General features: G+C 42.1%; 1 protein-coding gene across 1 annotated transcript in view; it reads right to left on the bottom strand.

Annotated features, from left to right (window-relative positions):
- Positions 1-25,987, bottom strand: part of RTP4 (receptor transporter protein 4) — a gene marked incomplete at both ends in the record, with an annotated part of 91,629 nt that overhangs the window by 18,893 nt on the left and 46,749 nt on the right. The window contains 5 exons of the mRNA XM_079705215.1: positions 2,207-2,289; positions 4,878-5,156; positions 16,629-16,751; positions 25,236-25,346; positions 25,379-25,487. Of these exons, the coding sequence (XP_079561341.1) occupies positions 2,207-2,289; positions 4,878-5,156; positions 16,629-16,751; positions 25,236-25,346; positions 25,379-25,487 (705 nt within the window). The remainder of the gene's footprint in view (positions 1-2,206; positions 2,290-4,877; positions 5,157-16,628; positions 16,752-25,235; positions 25,347-25,378; positions 25,488-25,987) is intronic.

Raw genomic sequence — 25,987 nt, forward strand, 5'->3', positions numbered from 1 at the left:
TCCTTTCCCACAAGAAGTTCTGGTGGTTACCGTTACCTTAGCACCTTCCCCTCTCAATATATAGATATAATGTCATAACACATGATGTAGATGCTTATTAGTGAAGTCAAGAGTAGGGATCGTTCTACCTTGGCATGGGATAGGTAGAGGTGGCTTCACAGAGGAGGAGAACTTGGCATGAGTTCTCACAGGACAAGTAGGCAAGAGTGGGGAAAACACTCTATTGGGAGGAAATGGCAAAAAATGTTTGAAAGATGGTTGCATGTTTCCATCTGATCCCCTCTGAAGGTAGAGCTTTCCTAGAGCAACAGTGTTGTGTCTGGCGAGTGTGAACAGAGTGGTGAATAGAACATCAATGCCAAATGCAGCCAGGTTAAGAGGCATCAGTGGATCAGGAAAAACAACAATAAAATGAGGAAACTTGTTGAGTGAACATAGACAAAAGCTTTGAAAAAGAGGAAATACCCTAATATCAGGCATGCGGTGGAAACTAGGTGAGGGAGAAGATTTGAAGGGAAGATGGGAAAGTGGATCTACAGCAGTGATTCTCAACTTAGATATACATTGAAATCACCTGGCAAGCTTCCAAAACCTTTATGCCTAAGGCCACCCAGAGATCCTCATTAATTGGTCTGGGGTGTGGCCCGGGCATCGGGATGGTTGCAAGCTCTCCAACTGATTATTGTATGCTGCCAATGTTGAGTGCTGCTGCACTTGGAAATACCCAAAGGTGATGCTAATAACAGTAACAGCTTGTTTTAAACACCTTCTACCTCCTTTGTGCTTGGGGTTGGAGGGGAGGGTAAGGAAGAAGAGTTGGAAATCTTAAGGATATAAGCCTAACCTGGACAGATTTGAGCCATGAACCCAGAGTAGTCATATTTTAAACTTAAAATATAACTCTATGGCAATATTTTTCAAAGGGTGGTCAGAAGCACCTGGGGATGCATGTTTCAGAGCTCCATCTCAGAATCTCTCGGAGTGGGATGGGACTGAGAATCCACACTTTTAACAAACTCCATAGATGATTCTTAAGCACATTTGAGTTTAGGAATCACTGTTCTATAGCAGGTAATTAGTATATTTTATAGCAGGTAATTAGTATATTTTATAATATGTAGGATAACAAATGGCACCAGGAGTAATGGCACTTTTCACTGAGCACATACTATGTCCGAATGTTGTTTATTTTATCTTACCCTTAGATGAACACTTGGAGGTAGGTATTGTTTATCTCTGCTTTACAGATGAGGAAACTGAGGGTCAGAGAAGTGAGATAACTTTCCTGGAACCATGGAACTAGTAAGGGGCTAACCCAGCCTTCAAACCATCATCTCACTTTGAAGCCACAGTGTTACATGTGTGGTCATATTCAAATCTCTGTCAATAAGACCCTGATAAAAACTTTAGGTCCCGGGGATTAAGGTAAGCTTCCTGGTTGGTGAACACATTGATGTTTCAGGAAGGTGATTGTCCCGATTCCTCTTTTATGGATACTTTGCCTATAATAACCCCACATTCCCACCAGTATATGAGACACGTTTATGTCCACTCTCAAATGCGGTGTGAGCAGATCAGACACTTATGGAGTGCCTGCTGAAGGTGTAGGGATGCAGAAACTCCCATATCATTTGGATTTTCTGAAAGAGCCTGTTTCTCCCTCCAGGTAAGGAGAGCTGGAGGTCTGTTTTCAATTCAGGGCAATATCTTTCATATAGCAACCCAGAGCACACCAGTAGATTCCCTGAAGCCTTGGTGGATTAGCTGGAGAAGGCAGCCCCAGGTGGGTTAGCTGCCAGAGCCCTCTGACATTGTCACACTGGCTCAGGGGCTGCTTCTGCATTGTCTGCAATCAAACCCCACCTTGGCCTCATCTCCTGACCTCTGTCTCTGGGCCTTCTTAGAAAATCAACCTGGTCCCCTTCTCTCTGCTTAGGCCCTTGCTGTGCTCTTTCCATTTCCCTCTGTCCTGCCCTCTCCTGAAAGACAGGGATTTCATCTTTTATGCTCCGCCTTTTCCCAGGTGTTCTGCCCACCTGCTATGACCCATCACACAGGTGCCTATTACCCTGGCAGCTGTGGTGAAATGTGAAGAACCCCAGACTTGGAGTCAGAAGCTCTATTTGGGCCTTAGATCTACAGTGTGGCATTGGGTGAGCCACTTTGCTCATTTGAGCACTTACTCAGAAATCAGAATATAATTCACCGTATTCTCCAGATACAGTTCTTTGCCCACTTTCATGAACTTGCTCACATAACCTGAAGTGCGGTTGAGTGCACTCCTCCATCCTGAATTTGTCATTAGCAATGTCTTTTATCCAGGACCCTGTTAGAGGAGGGAGTGCTTTTGCTCTTCCCATAAACTCATGTAAGCTACATCAGGTCAGTACCTCCTCCTGAACTGATGGGGAGTGGGGGTAGTAGGGAGCATTCCCTCTCCAGCTACTCCCCCTTCAAAGGCAGAAGAATTTACTAATTGTCCAGAGCCAGGACATTCAGTAAGCCCAGTTTACTTGTGGCCTGGCTTACTGTACCTTATACAAGCATACAAGCAGCATGCTGTGCTATGTTCTCTCTTGCTTTTTTGCCTGAAACCCAGGTAAAGCCTGGCCCCAGGCCAGATTGGTTATCCTTTTGGCCTTTGACTTCCATTCATGGCTGAGTAAGCACGTTCAAGGTCCCTCTGGGGCCAATTCTCTTTCTTTCCCTTTGCACGGATATGCCTGAATGTATGAATCCCAAGATAGAGATTTGGTGCTTAGAAAGGCAGTTAATAGGCTTAACTCATGTTTTCTAAACCAGCTTTTAACAGACAGCCCTTTATCAGGGATTATCAGGCTGGGCCTCAGTGCCAAGGTGGCAGTTTTCTCTGCTGCTGCAGTTTACTGTGTATTCAGTAACACCCAAGAACTCTTTCCTAAGGCAAGAGTCAGGCATTCCCGGGTCTTGGGCCAAAATACCACTGTTATGCCTCCAAAGCTTCCTTCTTTACTTTTAACCATGCCGACATGCTCTCACCCACCAAGCACCCAAATCCCATTCCAACTACAGACACTAGAAATTGCTCCCTTTTTTCTCTCTTCCATCTCCATCTACCCAGCCAATGCTGGTACACAGCAGGTGTTCAGTGCTACTTAATGAGTTAAATAATGCCCAATCCCACTAACAACTTTGGCAAATACCACACACACACACACACACACACACACGCACTCACACACACCATCAAAAGCAAAACAAAAGATTTGATGCTAGGGGAATTTGTTTTTCATGCTGTCATTTCCTAAATGGCTGATCTGGGATGATTAAAATCATGAGGAGTCCAAAAGTGGAAGAATTCGTCATGTTTGACGTTGGTACATTTTAACCAATTTAAAAAATTGCTTCCGCATCAGCAACATGGCCAATTTACATGTGCTTAGGTAATGAGGAAGAAAATATGCAGACACTGAACGTGAGAAGGAGAATAACCATGAGGGAGGGGAGGAGCCATCCCAAAAGAAGGAGGAGACAGAAACGAGAAAAAGAGAAAAGGAAAATAATTTAAGACATGAAAACAAGAATGAGTAATGAAAGAGAAGACAACAGCATAGATAAACATCCTCCTTATTCAAATCTAGAATGTTAGAGCAGCCAGGGAATTTTAGAGTCCTGATGTGTGGGAGAAGAAACCAAAGCTGAAGGGGAAACAGATGACTCAATGTCACTACTGATGTCAGGGCTGGACCGCAGGTCACCTGGTGAACAGTGTGCCACTCCTTCCCAGAAATCAGGCTGATTCCATGGCTATGTCATGTTTTTCTTTTCAGTGTGATCAATCCCCCATATTTAATAGTTTGTGGAAGGGAGAATACAATGCAACATGTTGACAGAGCCTGAAACCATTTGTATTGCTGTTGGGTTATTGGTTTTCGTTTTTCACAGTGAAGAATTTTGAAGTGTGTATGATTTAATGCCCCTCCATTGAGCCTCCCTACAGTTTGCCTTACCAGGCACCCTTACCCTTATCCATATCACAGCCTTCCTAGCTTCCCAAAGCCCTTATTTTTTTCTTCTTTTATATCTTGTGGTGGTCACTTTTTACGCTGTAGTACTGTCCCCCCATTTTTTGGTCTGTCTTGTCTTCCTTACTAGATTATAAGCACTTTGAGATCGGAGATCTCATCTTGTCTGTGATATGGAGTCAATTGCATTGAATTAGGAGACTGGGTTGAGAGCCAACTCTGACCCTGTTAAACCTGAGGGTCAGTCTCCTCATCTGTAAAATGCTGATAAGTAGTTTCCAGACTCTTCACCTCAGAGGATGCCTATGAGACTCACTTGCACTGTTGTGAACTGTTACAAGAGTTCAGTTGGGCATTATACAAACGTCAGGGGTGTGGCTGCTGTTGATGTCTGTCTCCCTCACAGCACGTGGCATCTAGCCTTGTACAGGGTACTACCCTGCAGACACTTGTCTGTTGAATGAACAACATAGCAATCACATTAGCATTTTCTATTTTAAACTAGCCCTTTCTCCTTCCAAAATTAACAAAATCTTCAGTTTTCCAGATCTTTGGTGATAGAAAACCTTCATTTTATGTTTCTTTTTAAGTCTTCAAAACTTCTTATAAATATTTTTGAGTCCCTCAATTCTCTCTTCACATAATTCTTGGACAAGAATCCTGGGTCAAGACTCTCCAGAGACCATGGGTCTATCTGCAAAGCTAAGGCATATATATATACACACACACACACACACACACACACACACACACACAGGCATTTGACATTCAGCACCTAAAAAATGGAGGCTCACCAACCATAATTCTGTGACAGTAGCATCTTTATTCCTTCCATTTACAGATGAGAAAATTGAGGTGTAGAATTTAATTTACTCGGGGGTGGCCAGAACTGCGGGGGTTTCTGGGAAGCGCCTGAGGCAAACCCCACTGGGCTGCTGGGCTCGGTCTGCATCCCGGAAGCCAAGCCCTCAGGGCTCTCCGGGGTCCAGTGGTCCTGCAACTGCTGTCCCCGTGAGTCAACAATTCTGCAAACATTTGTTCCACCAGTGATTTCTTCCCAAGCTGCCCAGCCCACGTAGCCATCCAAGTGGCTGGAAAGGGCTTTTTCAACCAGGGCTTTCTCTACCTGCCTGCCTGGAACTTTCACTCGAACTGTGAAGAGAGAAGCAGAGCAAACAGATGGATGCCAGATCTGCCATTTGTCTGGATTCGTGTTCTGAAGCCCTTTAGATAAGACCTTCTTATCACCCATCTCAGAAGCATAAAAGTGTGATGGGATTTTCAGTGGACCAACCAAAGAACCCAGGAGGGTAGAGGAAAAAGTCTTCTTCCCCTCCAATATGAAGAAATATCAGGGAAAGATCCCCATCTGCACCCCAAGGAGAGAGGCCTGAAACAAATCCTTCCCTCACAGCTTCAGAAGGAACCAAACCTCCCAGTACCTTGACCTTGAACTTCTAGCCCCCAGAACTATTTCTATTTATAATTCTTTCATATGAGAGTTCAGACAGTTCCACAGTTTCCAAAATTAAGTCCCCAGCTTGCCAACTACAGCTCTTGGGGCTTCTCAGTCTCCATAATCATATTATAGGAGGGACCTTCAAGATGGCAGAGGAGTAAGACATGGAGATCACCTTCTTCCCCACAAATACATCAAAAATACATCTACATGCAGAACAACTCCTACAGAACACCTACTGAATGCTGGCAGAAGACCTCGGACTTCCCAAAAGGCAAGAAACTCCCCACGTACCTGGGTAGGGCAAAAGAAAAAGACAAAAGAATAGGGATGGGACCTGCACCTCTGGGAGGGAGCTGTGAAGAAGGAAAAGTTTCCACACACTAGGAAGCCCCTTCACTGGTGGAGATGTTGGGTGGACGAGGGGGGAAGCTTTGGAGCCACGGAGGAGAGCACAGCAACAGGTGTACAAAGGGCAAAGTGGAGAGATTCCCATACAGGGGATCACTGCCAACCAGCACTCACCAGCCTGAGAAGCTTGTCTGCTCACCAACCAGGGCGGGTGGGGGTTGGGAGCTGAGGCTTGGGCTTCGGAGGTCAGATCTCAGGGAGAGGACTGGGGTTGGCTGTGTGGACACAGCCTGAAGGGGGCTAATGTGCCACAGCTAGCCGTGAGGGAGTCTGGGAAAAAGTCTGAAACTGCCTGAGAAGCAAGAGACCATTGTTTCGGGGTGTGCGAGGAGAGGGGATTCAGAGAACCACCTAAACAAGCTCTAGAAATGGATGCGAGCCACGGCTATCAGTGCGGACACCAGAGACGGGCATGAAACGCTAACACTGCTACTGTAGCCACCAAGAAGCCTGTGTGCAAGCACAGGTCACTATCCACACCTCCCCTCCCAGGAGCCTGTGCAGCCCGCCACTGCCAGGGTCCCGTGATCCGAGAGAACTTCCCCAGGAGAATACACAGGGTACCTCAGGCTGTTGCAGCCTCACACTGGCCTCTGCCACCGGAGGCTCACCCCACATTCTGTACCCCTCTCTCCCCCTGGCCTGAGTGAGCCAGAGCCCCCTAATCAGCCGCTTCTTTAATCCCCTCCTGTCTGGGTGAAGAACAGACGCGCTCAGGTGACCTACATGCAGAGGCGGAACCAAATATAAAGCTGAACCCCAGGAGCTGTGCGAACAAAGAAGAGAAAGGGAAATTTCTCCCAGAAGCCTCGGGAGCAGCGGATTAAATCTCCACAATCAACTTGATATACCCTGCATCTATGGAATACCTGAATAGACAATGAATCATCCCAAAATTGAGGTGGTGGACTTTGGGAGCAACTGTAGACTTGGGGTTGCTTTCTGCATATAATTTGTTTAAGGTTTTATGTTTATTTTAGTTTAGTACTGAGAGCTTATAATCATTGGTAGATATGTTTATTGATTTCATTGCTCTATTCCTCCCTCCCTCCCTCTCTCTGTCTCTGTCTCTCTCTCTATATATATATATATATATTTTTTTTCCTTTTTCTCTTTTTGTGAATGTATATGTGTATGCCTCTTTGTGTGATTTTGTCTGTATAGCTTTGCTTTTGTCCTAGGGTTCTGTCTTTCCTTCTGTTGTTGTTGTTGTTGTTGTTTTGTATAGTTTATAATGCTTATTATCATTGGTAGATTTGTTTTTGGTTTGGTTGCTCTCTTCTTTCTTCCTTTTTTAAATTATTTTTTATTCTTAACATTTTTTTTTTTTACTTTTTATTTTAATAATTATATTTAATTCTATTTTCTTTCTTTCTTTCCTTTTTTTCTCCCTTTTCTTCTGAGCCGAGTAGTGACAGGGTCTTGGTGCTCCAGCCAGGTGTCAGGGCTGAGGCTCTGAGGTGGGAGAGCAGAGTTCAGGACACTGGTGCACCAGAGACCGCCTAGCCCTACATAATATCAAATGGCAAAAGCTCTCCCAGAGATCTCCATCTCAACGCTGAGACCCAGCTCCACTCAACAACCAGCAAGCTATAGTGCCGGACAACCTATGCCAAACAACTAGCAAGACAGGAACACAACCCCACCCATTAGGAGAGAGGCTACCTAAAATCATAGTAAATTCACAGACACCCCAAAACACACCACCGGACAGAGTCCTGTCCACCAGAAAGACAAGATCCAGCCTCATCCACCAGAAAAAATACACCAGTCCCCTCTACCAGGAAGCCTACACAAGCCACTGAACAAACCTTAGCCACTGGGGGCAGACACAAAAGACAATGGGAACTACGAACCTGCAGCCTGTGAAAAGGAGACCCCATACACAGTAAGTTAAACAAAATGAGAAAACAGAGAAATATGCTGCAGATGAAGGAGCAAGGTAAAAACACAACACACCAAACCAGTGAAGAGGAAATAGGAAGTCTACCTGAAAAACAATTCAGAGTAATGATAGTAAAGATGATCCAAGATCTTAGAAATAGAATGGAGAAAATACAAGAAACATTTAACAAGGATCTAGAGGAACTAAAGAGCAAAAAAAAAAAATGATGAACAACACAATAAATGAAATTTAAAATTCTCTAGAAAGAATCAATAGCAGAATAGCTGAGGCAGAAGAACGGATAAGTGACCTGGAAGATGAAATAATGGAAATAACTACCTCCGAGCAGAATAAAGAAAAAGAATGAAAAGAATTGAGGACAGTCTCAGAGACCTCGGGGATAATATTAAATGCACGAATATTTGAATTATAGTGGTCCCAGAAGAAGAAGAGGAAAAGAAAGGGACTGAGAAAATATTTGAAGAGATTATAGTTGAAAACTTCCCTAGTATGGGAAAGGAAATAGTCAATCAAGTCCAGGAAGTGCAGAGAGTCCCATACAGGATAAATCCAAGGAGAAACACACCAAGAGACATATTTATCAAACTATCGAAAATTAAATACAAAGAATATTAAAAGCAGCAAGGGAAAAGCAACAAATAACATACAAGGGAATCCCTATAAGGTTAACAGCTGAGCTTTCAGCAGAAACTGTGCAAGCAAGAAGGGAGTGGCAGGACATACTTAAAGTGATGAAAGGGAAAAATCTACAACCAAGATTACTCTACCCAGCAAGGATCTCATTCAGGTTCAACGGAGAGATTAAAACCTCTACAGACAAGCAAGAGCTAAGAGAATTCAGCACGACCAAACCAGCTTTACAACAAATGCTAAAGGAACTTCTCTAGGCAGGAAACACAAGAGAAGGAAAACACCTAAAATAACAAGCCCAAAATGATTAAGAAAATGGTAATAGAAACATACATATTGATAACTAGCTTAAATGTAAATGGATTAAATGCTCCAACCAAAAGACATAGACTGGCTGAATGGATACAAAACCAAGACCCGAATATATGCTGTCTACAAGAGACCCACTCAGACCTAGGGACACATACAGACTGAAAGTGAGGGGATGAGAAAAGATATTCCATGCAAATGGAAATGAAAGCTGCAGTAGCAGTTCTTATATCAGACAAAATAGACTTTAAAATAAAGACTATTACAAGAAACAAAGAAGAACACTACATAATGATCAAGGGATCAATCCAAGAAGAAGATATAACAACTGTAAATATTTATGCACCCAACATAGGAGCACCTCAATACATAAGGCAAATGCTAACAGCCATAAAGGGTAAATCGACAGTGACACAATAATTGTAGAGGGCTTTAACACCCCAGTTTCACCAATGGACAGATCATCCAAAATGAAAATAAATAAGGAAACACAAGCTTTAAATGATACATTCAACAAGATGGTTATTATTAACTGATATTCATAGGACATTCCATCCAAGACCAACAGAATTCACTTTCTTCTCAAGTGCTCATGGAACATTCTCCAGGATAGATCATATGTTGGGTCACAAATGAAGCCTTGGTAAATTTAAGAAAATTCAAATCATATGAAGTATCTTTCCCGAGCACAACACTATCAGACTAGATATCAATTACAGGAAAAAATCTGTAAAAAATACAAACATATAGGCAGCTAAACAATACACTACTAAGTAACCAAGTGATCACTGAAGAAATCAAAGAGGAAATAAAAAAATACCTAGAAAAAAATGACAATGAAAACATGATGATCCAAAACCTATGGGATGCAGCAAAAGCAGTTCTAGAGGGAAGTTTATAGCAATACAGTCCTACCTCAAGAAAAAAGAGACATCACAAATAAACAACCTAACCTTACACCTAAAGCAATTAGAGAAAGAACCAAACCCCCCCCAAAAAAATTAGCAGAAAGAAAGAAAGATCAGATCAGAAATAAATGAAAAAGAAATGAATGAAACAGTAGCAAAGATCAATAAAACGAAAAGCTGGTTATTTGAGAAGATAAACAAAATTGATAAACCATTGGCCAGACTCATCAAGAGAAAAAGGGAGAAGACTCAAATCAACAGATTTAGAAATGAAAAGGGGGAAGTAACAACTGACACTGCAGAAATAGAAAGGATCATGAGAGATTACTACAAGCAACTCTATGCCAATCAAATGGACACCCTGGAAGAAATGGACAAATTCTTAGAAAAGCACAACCTTCCAAGACTGAACCAGGAAGAAATAGAAAATATAAACAGACAAATCACAGGCACTGAAATTGAAACTGTGATTTAAAATCTTCCAACGAACAAAAGCCAGGGCCAGATGGTTTCACAGGTGAATTCTATCAAACATTTAGAGAAGAGCTAATACCTATCCTTATCAAACTCTTCCAAAATATAGCAGAGGGAGGAATATTCCCAAACTCATTCTACGAGGCCACCATCACCCTGATACTAAAACCAGACAGTGATGTCACCATAAAAGAAAACTACAGGCCAACATCACTGATGAACATAGATGCAAAAATCCTCAACAAAATACTAGCAAACAGAATCCAACAACACATTAAAAGGATCATACAGGGCTTCCCTGGTGATGCAGTGGTTGAGAGTCCACCTGCCGATGCAGGGGACACGGGCTCGTGCCCCAGTCCGGGAAGATCCCACATGCCGCGGAGCGACTGGGCCCGTGAGCCATGGCCGCTGAGCCTGCACGTCCAGAGCCTGTGCTCCGCAACGGGAGAGGCCACAACAGTGAGAGGCCTGCATACCACAAAAAAAAAAAAAAAAAGGATCATACACCATGATCAAGTGGGGTTTATCCCAGAATGCAAGGATTCTTCAATCTACGCAAATCAATCAATGTGATACACCGTATTAACAAACTGAAGGATAAAAACCATATGCTAATCTCAATAGATGCAGAAAAAGCTTTTGAAAAAACTCAACACATATTTATGATAAAAACTCTCCAAAAGCAGGCATAGAGGGAACTTACCTCAACATAATATAGACCATAAATGACAAACCCACAGCCAACATCGTTCTCAATGGTGAAAAACTAAAATCATTTTCTCTAAGATCAGGAACATGACGAGGTTGCCCACTCTCACCACTGTTATTCAACATAGTTTTGGAAGTTTTTGCCACAGCAATCAGAGCAAAATAAAAGGAATCCAAATTGGAAAAGAAGAAGTAAAATTGTCACTCCTTGCAGATGACATGATACTATACCTAGAGAATCCTAAAGATGCTACCAGAAAACTACTAGAACTCATCAATGAATTTTGTAAATTAGCAGGATACAAAATTAATGCACAGAAATCTCTGGCATTCCTATATACTAATGATGAAAATTCTGAAAGAGAAATTAAGGAAATACTCCCATTTACCATTGCAACTTAAAGAATAAAATACCTAGGAATAAACCTATCTAAGGAAACAAAAGACCTGTATGCAGAAAACAATGACACTGATGAAAGAAATTAAAGACGATACAAAGAGATGGAGAGATGTACCATGTTCTTAGGTTAAAAGAATCAACATTGTGAAAATGACTATACTACCCAAAACAATCTACAGATTCAGTGCAGTCCCTATCACACTACCAATGGCATTTTTCACAGAACTAGAAGAAAACATTTCACAGTTTGTATGGAAACAAGACCCCGAATAGACAAAGCAGTCATGAGAAAGAAAAATGGAGCTGGAGGAATTAGGCTCCCCGACTTCAGACTATACTACAAAGCTACAGTAATCAAGACAGTATGGAACTAGCACAAAAACAGAAACATAGATCAATAGAACAGGATAGAAAGCCCACAGATAAACCCACACACATATGGTCACCTTATCTTTGATAAAGGAGGCAAGAATATACAATGGAGAAAAGACAGCCTCTTCAATAAGTGGTGCTGGGAAAACTGGACAGCTACATGTAAAAGAATGAAATTAGAACACTTCCTAACACTGTATACAAAAATAAACTCAAAATGGATTAAAGCCCGAAATTTAAGGCCAGACACTGTAAAACTCTCAGAGGAAAACATAGGAAAAACACTGTATGGTATAAATCACAGGAAGATCCTTTTTGACCCCCCTCCTAGAGAAATGAAAATAAAAACAAAAATAAATGGCGCCTAATGAAACTTAAAAGCTTTTGCACAGCAGAAGAAACCATAAAAAAGACGAAAAGTCAACCCTCACGTGGGTAGAAAATATTTGTAAATGAAGCAACTGACAAAGGATTGATCTCCAAATGATACAAGGAGGTCATGCAACTCACTATCAGAAAAACAAGCCAATCCAAAAATGGGCAGAAGACCTAAATAGACATTTCTCCAAAGAAGATATACAGATTGCCAACAAACACATGAAAGAATGCTCAACATCACTAATCATTAGAGAAATGCAGATCAAAACCACAATGAGGTATCACCTCACACCAGTCAGAATGTCCATCATCAAAAAATCTACAAACAATAAATGCTGTAGAGGGTGTGGAGAAAAAGGAACCCTCTTGCACTGTTGGTGGGAATGTAAATTGATATAGTCACTGTGGAGAACAGCATGGACGTTCCTTAAAAAACTAAAAATAGAACTACCATACGACCCAGCAATCCCACTACTGGGCATATACCCTGAGAAAACCATAATTCAAAAACAGTCATGTACCCCAGTGTTCATTGCAGCACTATTTACAATAGCCAGGACATGGAATTAACCTAAGTGTCCATTGACAGATGAATGGATAAAGAAGGTGTGGCACATATATATAGTGGAAAATTACTCAGCCATAAAAAGAAACGAGTTCTTTGTAGTGAGGTGGATGGACCTAGAGTTTGTCATACAGAGTGAAATAAGTCAGAAAGAGAAAAACAAATACTGTGTGCTAACACATATATACATGGAATCTAAAAAAAAAAAAAAAGTCATGAAGAACCTAGGGGCAACATGGGAATAAAGACACAGACCTACTAGAGAATGGACTTGAGGACACGGGGAGGGGTAAGGGTAAGCTGGGACAAAGTGAGAGAGTGGCATGGACATATATACACTACCAAATGTAAAATAGATAGCTAGTGGGAAGTAGCTGCATAGCACAGGGAGATCAGCTCAGTGCTTTGTGATCACCTAGAGGGGTGGGATAGGGAGGGTGGGAGGGAGACGCAAGAGGGAGGAGAAATGGGGATATATGTATACATATAGCTGATTCACTTTGTTATATGGCAGAAACTAACACACCATTGTAAAGCAATTATACTTCAATAAAGATGTTTTTAAAAAGTTATTATAAAAAAAGAATTTAATTTACCCAACATGCTTTTTCTGTCCATGTGGCAATTTATAAAACACATAGAGTGCAAACCCACTTTCTATCCCCACTACCCTTGACAACTATGATATATCCTCTAGAGTCATTGATTTGGCTTGTAAAAAACGCTCAGAATCATGGAATCATGTCTTTTTTTCCCTGTCTCAAGAATGATTTTCAATCACAGGAGTTATGGAATCTTGTCATTTGACGTCTTCCCAGCCTGACTTGGTGGAAGTGACAACCTCCTAGTTACCAGCCTTTATGGAAAATCCAGTCAAGTTTTCCTGTAGAGACTTTTGAATTACTGCACTCTTAGCCAAAGAGGACTAGAAAAACTCTGCTTACCAGCTATATTCGTTTCCTGTTACTCCTGTAAAAAATTACCACACTTAGTGGCTTGAAAATAACACACATTTATCCTCTTACATTTCTGGAGGTCATTGTCTAAAATCAAGGTGTTGGCAGGGCCATGTTTTCTCCTGAGACTCTAGAGAACAATTCATTTTCTTGCCTTTTCTAGCTTGTAGTTCTGCATTTCTTGAATTCCTTGGTTCATGGCCCTTTCCTTTTTTTTCAAAGAACATCAATCCAGTGTGTGCTTCCATTCTCACATTGACTTCTTTCATCTGTAGTCAAATCTCCCTCTGTCTCCCTCTTATAAGGACACTTGTAATTACATTTAGGGTCCAGTTGGATAATCTAGGATAATCTTCCAATCTCAAAATCCTTAAACCCATTTGCAAAATCCTTCTTGCCATATAAATTAACATTCACAAGTTCCAGGGATTAGGACTTGAATATCTTTGGCAATCATTATTCAGCCTACAACATCAACCCAGGGAGATTATAAAGAGGCTTGTCTCTGTTGGGATTCTGTGTTGAAAAAAAGCCTCCATATGTACATACTATGCAGTGATTTAGAGTAAAAGTATTTCACCTATGTGTTGTAGGAATCCCTATGTGTTCAAGATTTACATTAAAATGTTTCTGAAAAGAAACTCAACATGAAAAGATGTTCAACATCATTATTCATTAGGGCAATGCAAATCAAAACCACAATGAGATCATCTCACCCCTGTCAGAATGGCTATTATCAAATGGACAAGAAATAACAAGTGTTGGTGAGGATGTGGAGAAAAGGGAACTCTTGTGCACTGTTGGTGGGAACATGAATTGGTGCAGCCACTATGGAAAACAGTATGGAGCTTCCTCAAAAAAATTAAAAATAGAACTACCATACGATCAGGACTTCCCTGGTGGTGCAGTGGTTAAGAATCCACCTGCCAATGCATGGGACATGGGTTCGAGCCCTGGTCCGTGAAGATCCCACATGCCATGGAGCAACTATGCCCATGCGCCACAACTACTGAGCCTGTGCTCTAGAGCCCACGAACCACAGCTACTGAGCCTGAGCACCATAACTACTGAATTCCGTGTGCCTAGAGCCCGTGCTCCGCAGCAAGAGAAGCCACCACAATGAGAAGCCCGCACATCGCAATGAAGAGTAGCCCCCACTCACCACAACTAGGGAAAGCCTGCATGCAGCAATGAAGACCCAACACAGCCAAAAAAAAAAAAAAGAAGCAAATGGTACTTCTAGAAATGGAAAAACCAAAATAATTGAAATTGAAAACTTGATGGACAGCTTAGACAGCAGATTAGACATTTGCAGACGGATCTAGTGCCTGGAAGACAGATTTCAGGATATTAACTAGAATGCAGACAGCTCTTTTAATAGGAGTTCATAGGGAAAGAAGGGAGAATGGGAGAGTCAATATTCAATGAGATGACTGAGGATTTTCCACAGTTGAAGAAAGAAATGAACCTTTGGATTGGAGATTTATAATGCATCCAGAGCAGCAAAAAGAAAAATATGAATCCACACCTAACACACTTTGAAGTAAAAATGCAGAATACCAAAACAGGGAGAAGATCTTTAAAGTTACTAAAGAGAAAAGAGAAATTATCCTTAGGACTAAATCGGATTAAAACAACTTACTAGCAGCAAATCTAGAAACCTGAAGACAATGGAATATCATCTTCCATGTGTTAAAGTAGGGATATACAACGAACAATGATGAGAAAACATATGTAAGTAACGTGCCTAAATCTAAATAAGAACAAACTATCCAAAAAAAAAATTAGTGACTGAAAATGTTTAAGGCAGGCAGAACAAAATTGTTGATAACCAGTTACATGGGATTTAGGGTAAGGATTATTTGTGGTTCTGCTTAGGAGGAGGGCAGAAAATCTGATCAATGGAGATCATTTTGAAAAACAAGTAGGCATATTAAAAATGTAAAGGTAATACCTAAAAGACAAGAGATAGAAGGTATGTTTCCAAACCAATAGAGGGGAAAAATAAAATTCAATAAATCCAATAGACAATGAGTACTTCATATGTAATAAAAATATTAACAACAACATAGGAATAATACACACAAACCTCAGGATGGTAGTTATTTATGAGGATGGTCATTTGAGGATTTGGAATTGAGCTGGATTTTAACGTTATATTGATAGAAAGGAAAATAGAATAATATGGCCAAAGATTAACATTTATACTAATTAGGTGGAAGTTTTATGGGAGTCTGATAATTTGTTATATTATGTACTCTATTTTAAAACTATGGTACAACTAAAGGAAAAGAAGCAAATGGGACCAGTTCAGGAATTACAAAGTCTGCATTTGGGTTCAGGCTCTGACTCTAACCTGCTATCTGACCTTGGACATCACTAACCTGCTTTGGGTCTCTTTGTCCTCTATTGAAGAATTAATGTATCGGGGTAGATGATCTCTTAGTCACAACTTTACATTTCTATGACTCTCCAGTTATCTCTCCATTTTGATTTGATTTGCTCTCTGAGCCATAGAACTGAAAGGAAATGGGGATCATCCCATCTAAACCCCTTATTTCACAGCTGGGAAATTGAGGCCCAGAGAGGAGGCATGGCTTTCCCAGAGACATGGCAAACTAAGCCCCAATTCAGGCTGTTTCCATAAACTCTGAGGCTTTATCTGCCTCTCCGTGGTGGTCTGAGGACAAAGGAGAGAATGTCCACAGTTGGGGAAGTCACCAAAATAGATAAGAACAACCTATTAGCATTACACATTGACTAAATGAGACCCAATATTACTCTTTATTAAGTCGAGCCGGGAAGTTGGATGCAGGGGGCATTTTATATGTCAGCACCGTAGCAATTATGAATGACTGATTAATAAGTAAACAAATACTAGGAAATCGGGCCTGCTTTAATGCTTCAAATTCACAGTAACACCCTGTTAACACAAATTTCAAGTGTAAACACTAATAACCACACTGATCACAAAGATGAAAACTCTAATTCAAATGATGCTCACTGCATCCTCACTGCCTGTTCCTTTCCTATCTGTTCAGACCTCCATGCAGTAATTAAATCTATTAAAATGTAAAACCAGCTTTTGTTCTCAAGGGGAAAAATGAAAAGGAAGCTGAATAACATCCTTGGTGATGAAACTTACTTCTCAGAACTTCCATTACATCCAAATTCTTGGCCCTTCTTTTCTGAAACAGCAGCTCTCCTGCACTGGGATCCAGCTGCCAGGCTGGGTCTACAGCATTTCTCGTGGAGAAAGAAGACGTGACTTAAAGACGAGGATGAGCATAGGCCTTAGAGACAGGAGACTTACGCTGAGGTCACGGCTCTGCCTCCTATAGCTCGACGATCTTGGTTTTATAAAACATGTTTCTTCCTCTGGCCTTCATTTTGCTCATTTGCAAAAAGGGAATGATACCTGCTCTCACAGGCTGATTGTTGGAATCAAATGAGATGAAAATGAAAGCAACATTAAAGAACTTTACAAAATGAGATATTACTCTCCATGATGTTCAGAAGCTCAGGAGCTTCAATTTATTCTTTGAGGGAGGTGTGGGAACATAGTGTAGTGTGGGACAATAGGGTCTGAATATTGTTTACACTAAGACCTATTAAAGGATACATTTGAAAGAGGATATAATCATGATTCTCATACACATATAAAATGAATACATGCCAAAGATTTTTTTAACTCATTAATTAATGAGGCAACCAGATGTTAGAGTGAATTCAAGAGCAAACTCACAGTGTCACATGTTTTTAGCCAAATAGGGAATGCTGAAATGAATTTTGCACCCTTACAAAATGGTCCAAAAGTGGTCACTATCTAAAGGGTAATAATAATTGCATTCCATTAGACACAATTCGCATTTCTCTGGACAGGAATTATTTGCATTACTATCAATTTTCTACAACTTAATTTCTATCTGTACTGAGTTGTAAAATAGCTCAGTCAAAGACAAGGAGAGGCAGAGATAACCCAGGTGGAGGAGCTAATCAGGACAACCACTAAAATATCAAGGTCTTTCACAGTTTTTCCCTTACCAGACCCTGGATACAGAGTGAAGTAAGTCAGAAAGAGAAAAACAAATACTGTATGCTAACACATATGTATATATGGAATCTAAAAAAAAATTGGTTCTGAAGAACCTAGGGGAAGGACAGGAATAAAGACGCAGATGTAGAGAATGGACTTGAGGACACGGGGAGGGGGGAAGGGTAAGCTGGGATGAAGTGAGAGAGTGGCATGGACATATATGCACTACCAAATGTAAAATAGATAGCTAGTGGGAAGCAGCCACGTAGCACAGGGAGATCAGCTCTGTGCTTTGTGACCACCTAGCGGGGTGGGATAGGGAGGGTGGGAGGGAGACGCAAGAGGGAGGGGATATGGGGATATATGTATACGTATAGCTGATTCACTTTGTTATACAGCAGAAACTAACACAACATTGTAAAGCAATTATACTCCAGTAAAGGTGTAAAAAAAAAGAATCCCAAACCTACTCAAAGAAGCTGCTTGAATTTTAGTTTCATTACTTGCCAATTAATACAAACTTTAAGTAAGAAGTGGGGAAACCTTGGGCTGGGCTCTGGGCTCAGCTGTCCTAGTTTCCCAACAACTTTATCATGTGGGATTACCTTGGCCGAGCCTCTTCTCCCCTCCAGGTCTTAGTTTCCTTATCTGAAAAATGGGTGCTTTGGACTAGCTGACTTGTCCTCTGTGAGAAACCAGTGAGAGTGTGGACTGAAAAATGCTTTATACAGTTGAGACTATTTTACCCCACTCCCCTCAAGAGGGTATATTACTATTATTCAACCACTCTGGAAAGAGAAACATCATGTGGCTCTCCAACTGCTTTACCTCCTAAAATACACTAGTTTAGAATGTCAGACAAAATTGGAATTGTCAGAGAAAGATAGAGTATTTATACATGCTATCTGTGATGGTTAATTTTATGTCAATTTGGAAGGGTTTTTTTGATGAGATTAACATTTAATCAGCAAACTTTGAATAAGCAGATTACCCTCCATAATGTGAGTGGGTCTCACCCAGTCAGCTGAAAGGCATGAATAGAACCAAAAAACTAGTCTCCTGGAGCAAGAGGGAATTCTCTAGCAGACTGCCTTCAGAATTCATCTGCACCATCAGCCTGTCTGGGTCTCCAGGCTGCCAGCCTTTGGACTGGACTTGCACCATCAGGTCTCCTAGGTCTTAAACCTGTTAGTCCACACTATTTTTCAGACTCACCAGCCTTCATGATTGTGTGAGCCAATTCCTTATAATAAATCTGTTTTTCTATATATACATATCCTATTAGTTCTGTTTCTCTGGAGCACTCTAATATACTACGTATTACCCAAATGGGAGTCTCCAGAGAAGTAGTAGTAGGTGGTTTCAGCTCCATTTGCAGGCACTCCATGCAGCCTTAGGAAGGTACTTTCTAGTGAGAACCCGGGAACCCTGGTTTGTGGCCCCATGGAGGGACCATGGAGGGCACCTGGCATTACCCTCGAGGGGCCTCAGCTCGGGTCCAGAACCAACACCCCCTCTCCAGGGCAGAAGTCATATCAACAGACGTTCCTGGCTTTCGTGACAAGTGAGCTATGAGGAAATGTCAGGGAACTTGGGAACTGGAGGGCAAGGATAGAGGGAAAGTTTTGCCCAAGTCATAAATCTCCTGGGAGAAGAAATAGACTCCTGGGATGAGGTTTAGTACCTACCTTTATTGAGGCTCAAAACAAAGACACAGTAGTACCACTGTAGTATCACTTATTGAGTCCAGCTGATATGCCAGGCACTCTGCTAAGTGCACTTTGCATAAATTATCACATGTGATTATATCAACTATGCTGGGAGTAGAGTTATCATCCCAATTCAGTATATGAAGACGCTGAGCTCAGTGAGGGTAAGTAACTTACCCTAAGTCACTGGAAAAGATGAGATAGATCCCTAGGGAAAGAGTGTGTCTAAAACCAAGGGCCAATGAGGGAGAAACTAAGAACAGCCAGTGAGCACCCACCACAGGAGCTCGGGAGAAGGGGGAAGACAGCAGGAGATTAGGAAGGGGGGTGGGGCAGGCCCTGAGAATGGCTTGGACGGGGGCCAGAATCTCCATCTGTGCTTCCCAAAGACTAGCTGCTGCTCATATGAACATTTTGCTGGTAATCCGTGGTCACCAGCAACACATGACCTCTCCCTAATTAAACTATATCAGAGTCAGCCAAGGAAGGAGTTATGGCTGGCAGGATGCAGCCCTTGTGGACTCAGTTAGCTCCAGCACCACCCAAGAGCAGAGGCCATTTACCAGTTATTGATAACTTTCATTTGCTAACAATTACACCCCATTTCAGAGAGACTGGGGAGCCACTGATGCAAGGTTACATTTCCTCATGCCCAGATTTCTGGATGGAGCTCCTTGGAGACACTAAGTGAGGCATGTGATAGAGAATGGATATTAAGGCAAAAGAGTTTCCTCCATGTTGGCTGGCTTAAAGAGTAATGCAGGTTTATGTGTGGTCAGGAGAGTGGGCTGGAGACTACCAGCTCTGCCATCTGGAAGCTGTGATGTCTTGGACAAGTGGCTTCACTTTTCTGAGCTCCTGAAAATGGAGATGTTACAATAGGCCTATAACGGGAACCAAATGAATGTGCAAATGTGAAGGGGGTTTTATACTTTAAAGCAAGGGTCAGTAAACTTTCTCTATGAAGGGCCAGATAGTAAATAATTCAAACTTTATGGATCATACAGTGACTGTTGCAGCTAATCAATTCTGCCATTGTAGTGTGCAGGCAATTGTAAACAATGAATAACAATGGGTGTGGTTGTGTCATGATAAAACTTTATTTATGGATGCTGAAGTTTAAACTTCATATAATTTTCATATGTCATGAAATATTATTCGTCTTTTGATTTTTTTCAACCATTTAAAATACAAAATCCATTCTTATCTCTAGGCCAGACAAAATGAGAAAGCAAACCAGATTTGGCCACTGGGCCACTTATTGTCAATCTTTGCCCTAAAGAGCTGTATAAATGTAGAAAAGAGTAGGGGAAAAGGTTTTGCAAAAAGGTAGAGATTGTATTTTTTCTATATTAAAGTGAGGCTTTAAAAAAGCAATTACTAAGCTTTGTGGTGCTAAGACAAAGGGACGAGAAGTCTGGGCAAAGAGGCCAGTGTAGACTGGTGCAACCAGAGGAGGAATTCTGGAAGGTGGGGCACTTGGTTTGAGCTGGAAGAAGGGGTGGGATTTTAATAGGTGAGGCCAAGGAGGTGGGTGTTTTTTTAAGGTATTTAAGGAGGGAAGGAAGAGTGAGGGCACAGAGGAGATAAAAGGACACCTAATGGTAGACAACCAGGGAGAGGGATGGGCAGGGCCAGGGCTCCAGCCTGAGGCTTCTGACTCCCACACAAGTGCTCGTGCCACATTCTAGCTGCCTGGTAAATTGTATGGAAAATAGGAAAATCTAGAAGTGCCCTGCTCTAGGAGAACTTATCAGATTGGGAGACATTCTGGAGAAAGTTACTAAAAAAACTAACAGTTGATATGACAGAAACAATAATGAAATAATAGCAACCTTTAATTGAGCACCGACTCAATTGAGCATTACGTATTCTGCAGATATTATCTAATTTGAGACTCATAACAAACCTCTGGTTATTCCCATTATCCCCACTTTACAGACACTGAGAAAAGGTGAGAGAATGTCCCACTGAGCTCAGTGACCACACTTAACAACAATAAACACTTGCATATTATTTTCCAAAGACTCTCAGTGGAGATTGAGAGACACATGGTGAGCAATAACCCAAGGGCTGTGGTCACCTAGCCTTGAAGGTAGATAGGTGGAAACGTACATGGGGCAGCCAGAGTGTTTCAAGGGAGTAGCACAGAGGTGGTCCATGTACATGACTCAATACCAGCCTGACTGTTTGGAGTGGCTGCAGACTTCTTACATCTATTAGCAAGCCTGGAGCTGTTCATAAGTATGTTTACAGATGCCTTGCTGGGGACGGCATGCTCTAGAAGGAGTCATTGTAGCAGCATTGTGGGGGTTAGGAATAATTAAATAACATTTTCAGCTCCCCCAAGAGCCATTAGACTAAAACAGAGAAGCAGGTGAGAAGAGGAAGTTGAGAGTTATTTGCGCTTTGTTAAATGGGCCTTTAATCAACAGACCTCCACTCCGCCACCAGCAGCAGCCGGTCCCTGCAATCTGGGGAGACTGTATTCTCACAAAGCTCCCATTCAAGTGCCATGGAGGCTGGCACAATGCAGCAATCAGACGAGCCCGAGCTTCTCCAAGGCGCTACACCTGCACCTGTTATCACAACAGGAACTTCTTTATCAGCCCTTAGAAACTTACAAAATGGAGGAGGTTGCCTATAATAAGTTCACTTCCAGCCTTTGAGTATAGAGATATATAAGCCAACATCAAGGGCTAATTGGCCTCTTTCTCTGGAGAACCATGAACCCCGGGTGGGTCGGGGCAGCCACAGGTCTACCATAGTAGTGTCAACATGACAGAGTCCATTGGACTGTGAACCAACTCCAGCGGTGAGGGTGGAAGTTGGGTGGGATTGATGGCTATAGCTGGAACCAGGGGGATGGGAGCTGCATTAGCTTCCATCCCACCACTGTTGGAGAGAATGCATGAGCTGGCTTGTCAGGTGCGGAAGGAGGCTGAATGCTTTTTTGATTGCTATAATTGCAGCAAATTGGATGCTTGAGAGTGCCTCTTTAATGAGAAGAATCTCATGGATGAGGCTTAGGGAAGAGGCCCCTCTTCAGATCCCTCTCCTTTGTCCCATGTGTATGAGATAATTCCCCAGCCATTATGGATTGTGAATGGGCTGCTAATTTTAGTTGTGCAAGCCAAATAAAGACCATGGTTGGTAGATCCGGAAGGTGATTCATCTGATATGAGGTTTGTATGGTGAAAGCTAAAGGTCTTGATAAGCACTCCTGATTATTTCAAACTTTTCAACCAAAGAGCTGGAGAATTTTTTAAGTGGTAGTCTCAGCACCGGAAACCAAACATGGCCTCCACTACCTTCTTTTCTGTTCAAGGTCCTTCTGTCTTGGCAGTCCTGGGTGCTTTGAGTATGGGTGTCCTCCTCTAGGTCTTCTTATTTGGGAAGAATCAGAAAGGCAACAGCAAAGCCAAAGTCAGTGAAAAAGCCAAAGTAAAATCCACAGGGACCTAACACAAAACCAAGTCCAATGGGCTTAATACACTGGGGGAAAACAGACAAGAGTTAAAAAGATTTCAGAATCCAAGTGGGAATAGAAGTTCAGGAAGTTCTGAGGAAAGTTGAGGGTAGCTGGAAAGTCTTGATTCCTTTTATTGGCTTGCTAATTGCTTATGAGAGGTTCTTGGGCTTGTTGAGCTTAGAGTTACAGGGTCATAATAGCCAAGAGAAGATTGTACTATACTTGATTCCAAAGCTAGTTTTGCTACTTACCTGTTGTTTCCCTTGGGTAAGTCACTCTTTTGTTGGGCCTTAAGGTGACCAACTCATCCCAGTTTGCTGGAGACTTTCCAGTTTTAGCACTGCATCCTGGAAGCCCCTCAGTTCCAACAAACCATATGTCCTGCTTCACCAGGGCAGAGTATTGAGGGATAAGAGAGTGGAGAAGTAGGAGCTAGACTTTGAACTTTGGATATTAAGCAAAAATCTCTGATGTTATCTTGATATCCCATTTTTCATCAAGCTCCATCCCAAAACACTACCATTGTTTCTCTCTTGAAGCATGTGTCTCTTCAGCCATCTATTGTCTTTACTGATGCTGTTGTCTTCTCTGTGAGCAGTTTGAGGGTAAGGACTCCTCCCTGCCTAGGGACAGAGTACCAGGCACCTAGCAGGCCCTCAGTAAATATATTATTGAATTGGATCCATTACCCCCTTGAGCCTTCTGTCTATAGGTCCAAAGGACATTCAGATGGACATGCTTTTAAGATCTTTGCAGTAACCAGGAGGCTTGAAGGACAGAAGTAGAAAAGAATAGGCCCAGGCCCTTGTCAATCTTCTCCTACAGATTTGCTGTGTGACCTTAAGTTACTTTCTTTCTCTGTCTTCAGTTTTCTGATGAGTAGTAAGATAAATTGATAATGTGATTTGTGTTGTATCAGTTTCTCTAAGTTGAAACTACAAATCATAGAATTCTCATCTCTATATGGTTCCAAGTTAGGGTTAGAATTCCGAGTTACAGTTGGAATTCCCTTCTCTATATGATTCCAAGTTGGAGTTGACCACAAGTTAGTGTTCCAAGTTAGGGTCATGTGAGTTTTGGAAGGGGGACATAAAGGAGGACTTTATTTTTCCCATTCTGAAGGTCAATAAGGCAGGCACTGTTGGAACTCATGCACATTGTCACTGGTCTGCCCGCTTACTTGATTGGTATGGGATACAGTCAGGCCTTCATCCCCTCCAGCTTCTGCCGGATCCCTGCCTTCAGCTTCCCTGAGTCCTGGGCCAAACCCAGGTGTTACTCTGTGATGCCGGGTGCCAGCTCATCATGTAGGTCAACAGCATCATAGGGATTGAAGGAGATGAGAGACAGATGATGTTCCAGCTAATTCTTACAGGTTCTAGTCTGTTCTTGGTATCTCTACTTTATGTCTATCTTTCCTTCTACATTTCTAGCCCTGCTGACTTCAGACCCAGCACCAAATTCAGAAACTGCAGCTTTAAATAACCAACATAATCAGCTCCCACAATTGCGTGTGGCCTAATCTTCGTAATATATTCCTCATTCTATACCGCTTGAAGTGGTTCTGTTTCTCTGAATTGTGAATGATATAAATAACATCCATTGAATGTTTACTACGGGCCAGGCACTTTCTCAATATTTTGCCTATATTAATTTTTTAATCCTCCAGAATCTCTTGTGAGGTATGTAATTATCCCCATTTTATATTATCTCCATTTTATATATGAGAAAATTGAAGCTCAGAGAGTTAAAGTAACTTGCTCCAAATCATAACTGCGTGTAAGAGGCCAAGCCAGGAATTTAACCTGGCAGTTTGGTAGAGTCTGTGCTTTTATCTGTGACATGATGCTGTCTCATTTGTAGAGCAAGAGGTTGTTCTAGCTATCCTTGAAGTCTCTTACAGTTTTAACACCCCATGAAATAGTTTCTGTGTTCAGAATAGTGTATTTCAGAGTGTGGTCTAAGAGCCATCTACATCAGAATCACCTGGGAAACTGGTTAAAACTCAGATCCCCTGATGTCTATAGGTTTGCAGGGTGCAATGGAGGTAGGGGCCCTGCTGTTTATAGTGTTTTCAGGTGATTTTGATGTACACTAAGCTTTGAGAACCAATCTCTACCCTAGAAGAGTAATGATAGTTGGAATAATGAATAAATACAAATGGCGTTTTGGTTTTTGGTTTTCTTTTGAGAAAGGAAAAGAGGAAATGAATGCATTCAGAGATGGCTTCTCCTCCGAGCCTACATTTAAGTGGAGGTTTGTAATGTAGCCTCAGGTCTATAGTCGAGAAAACACACGTGATGGAGTTGGTATCAGAAAGCTCTGTAAGGATTTACCTCTGCTCCTCCTGAAAGCGCCCCTGGAGACAGCTTCCGCGAGGCCTACCCGTGACAGGGCCAGGAAGTGGTGAGAGTGGCAGCAGCCGCAAGGCCGCCCCGTCTGCATCCTGCTTTTCTGCTCAGCCCTGGGTCGTCCGCCCCAAGTTGTTAATGAGAAGTGTCTCTCCTCGCTTGGGAAGGGATTATCGTCATTTACGTTCTCTGGGGCAGTCAGCCACGCTGGCTGGAGGTGGGCAGAGTTTCACTGGGTGACTTTGGCTATTAAGGGCCTCTGGAGCCTGGGCTCCCCGAAGCAGAGCAGCGTAGGCTGCACAAATTGGAGTCAGAAGAAGGCCGTACAGTGGAAATCCTCTTCATGGCTGCTTGCGGTCCTCATTAGCAGGCATCCCGGCCGGATAACGAGGGCCTCCTCCACCCAGTGACGCTGGCCTTCGGGACACCGGCATTCCTGTGCAAAGGGAGGCACCAGGCCCCTCAGGCCTAAGCTGGTCCCTCAGGTGTGGAGGGTACTTAATAGTTGGCAAGGGGCTTTCTTCCTATGCGCCACCTCCTTTGAGCTTCCCACCAATCCTGGGATGAGTAATTTCAGGAACTTCAAACCTGACTGAGGAAAATGTTAATAATAATTTCCTATGTTTTTTGCTAAACTTCTCTCACAAATTGTGAGGAGGAAAAAAAACCCCAGACTTTTAAAAAAAGTATTCTACGTTTCCTAGACGTGATGGTATGAGGCAAGTATTAGGTTCCAGTCAGGTGCCAGGTACTATGTTTGGCAAATTGCTTATGAGGTATCATTTCAATCTTACAGTGCCCTTCAAAAATATCATAGTTTTAGAAATGGGGAAACTGAGGCTCAGAAAGTTTACATAGCAACATGTTAAATTATCTCACAAATAATATCACGAGATTTTGAGAAGGGACTGGTACAATTACATGATGAGGATGGAG

This window comes from Hyperoodon ampullatus (assembly GCF_949752795.1).
Source record: "Hyperoodon ampullatus genome assembly, chromosome: 5".
In the NCBI taxonomy this organism is placed as follows: Eukaryota; Metazoa; Chordata; class Mammalia; order Artiodactyla; family Ziphiidae; genus Hyperoodon; species Hyperoodon ampullatus.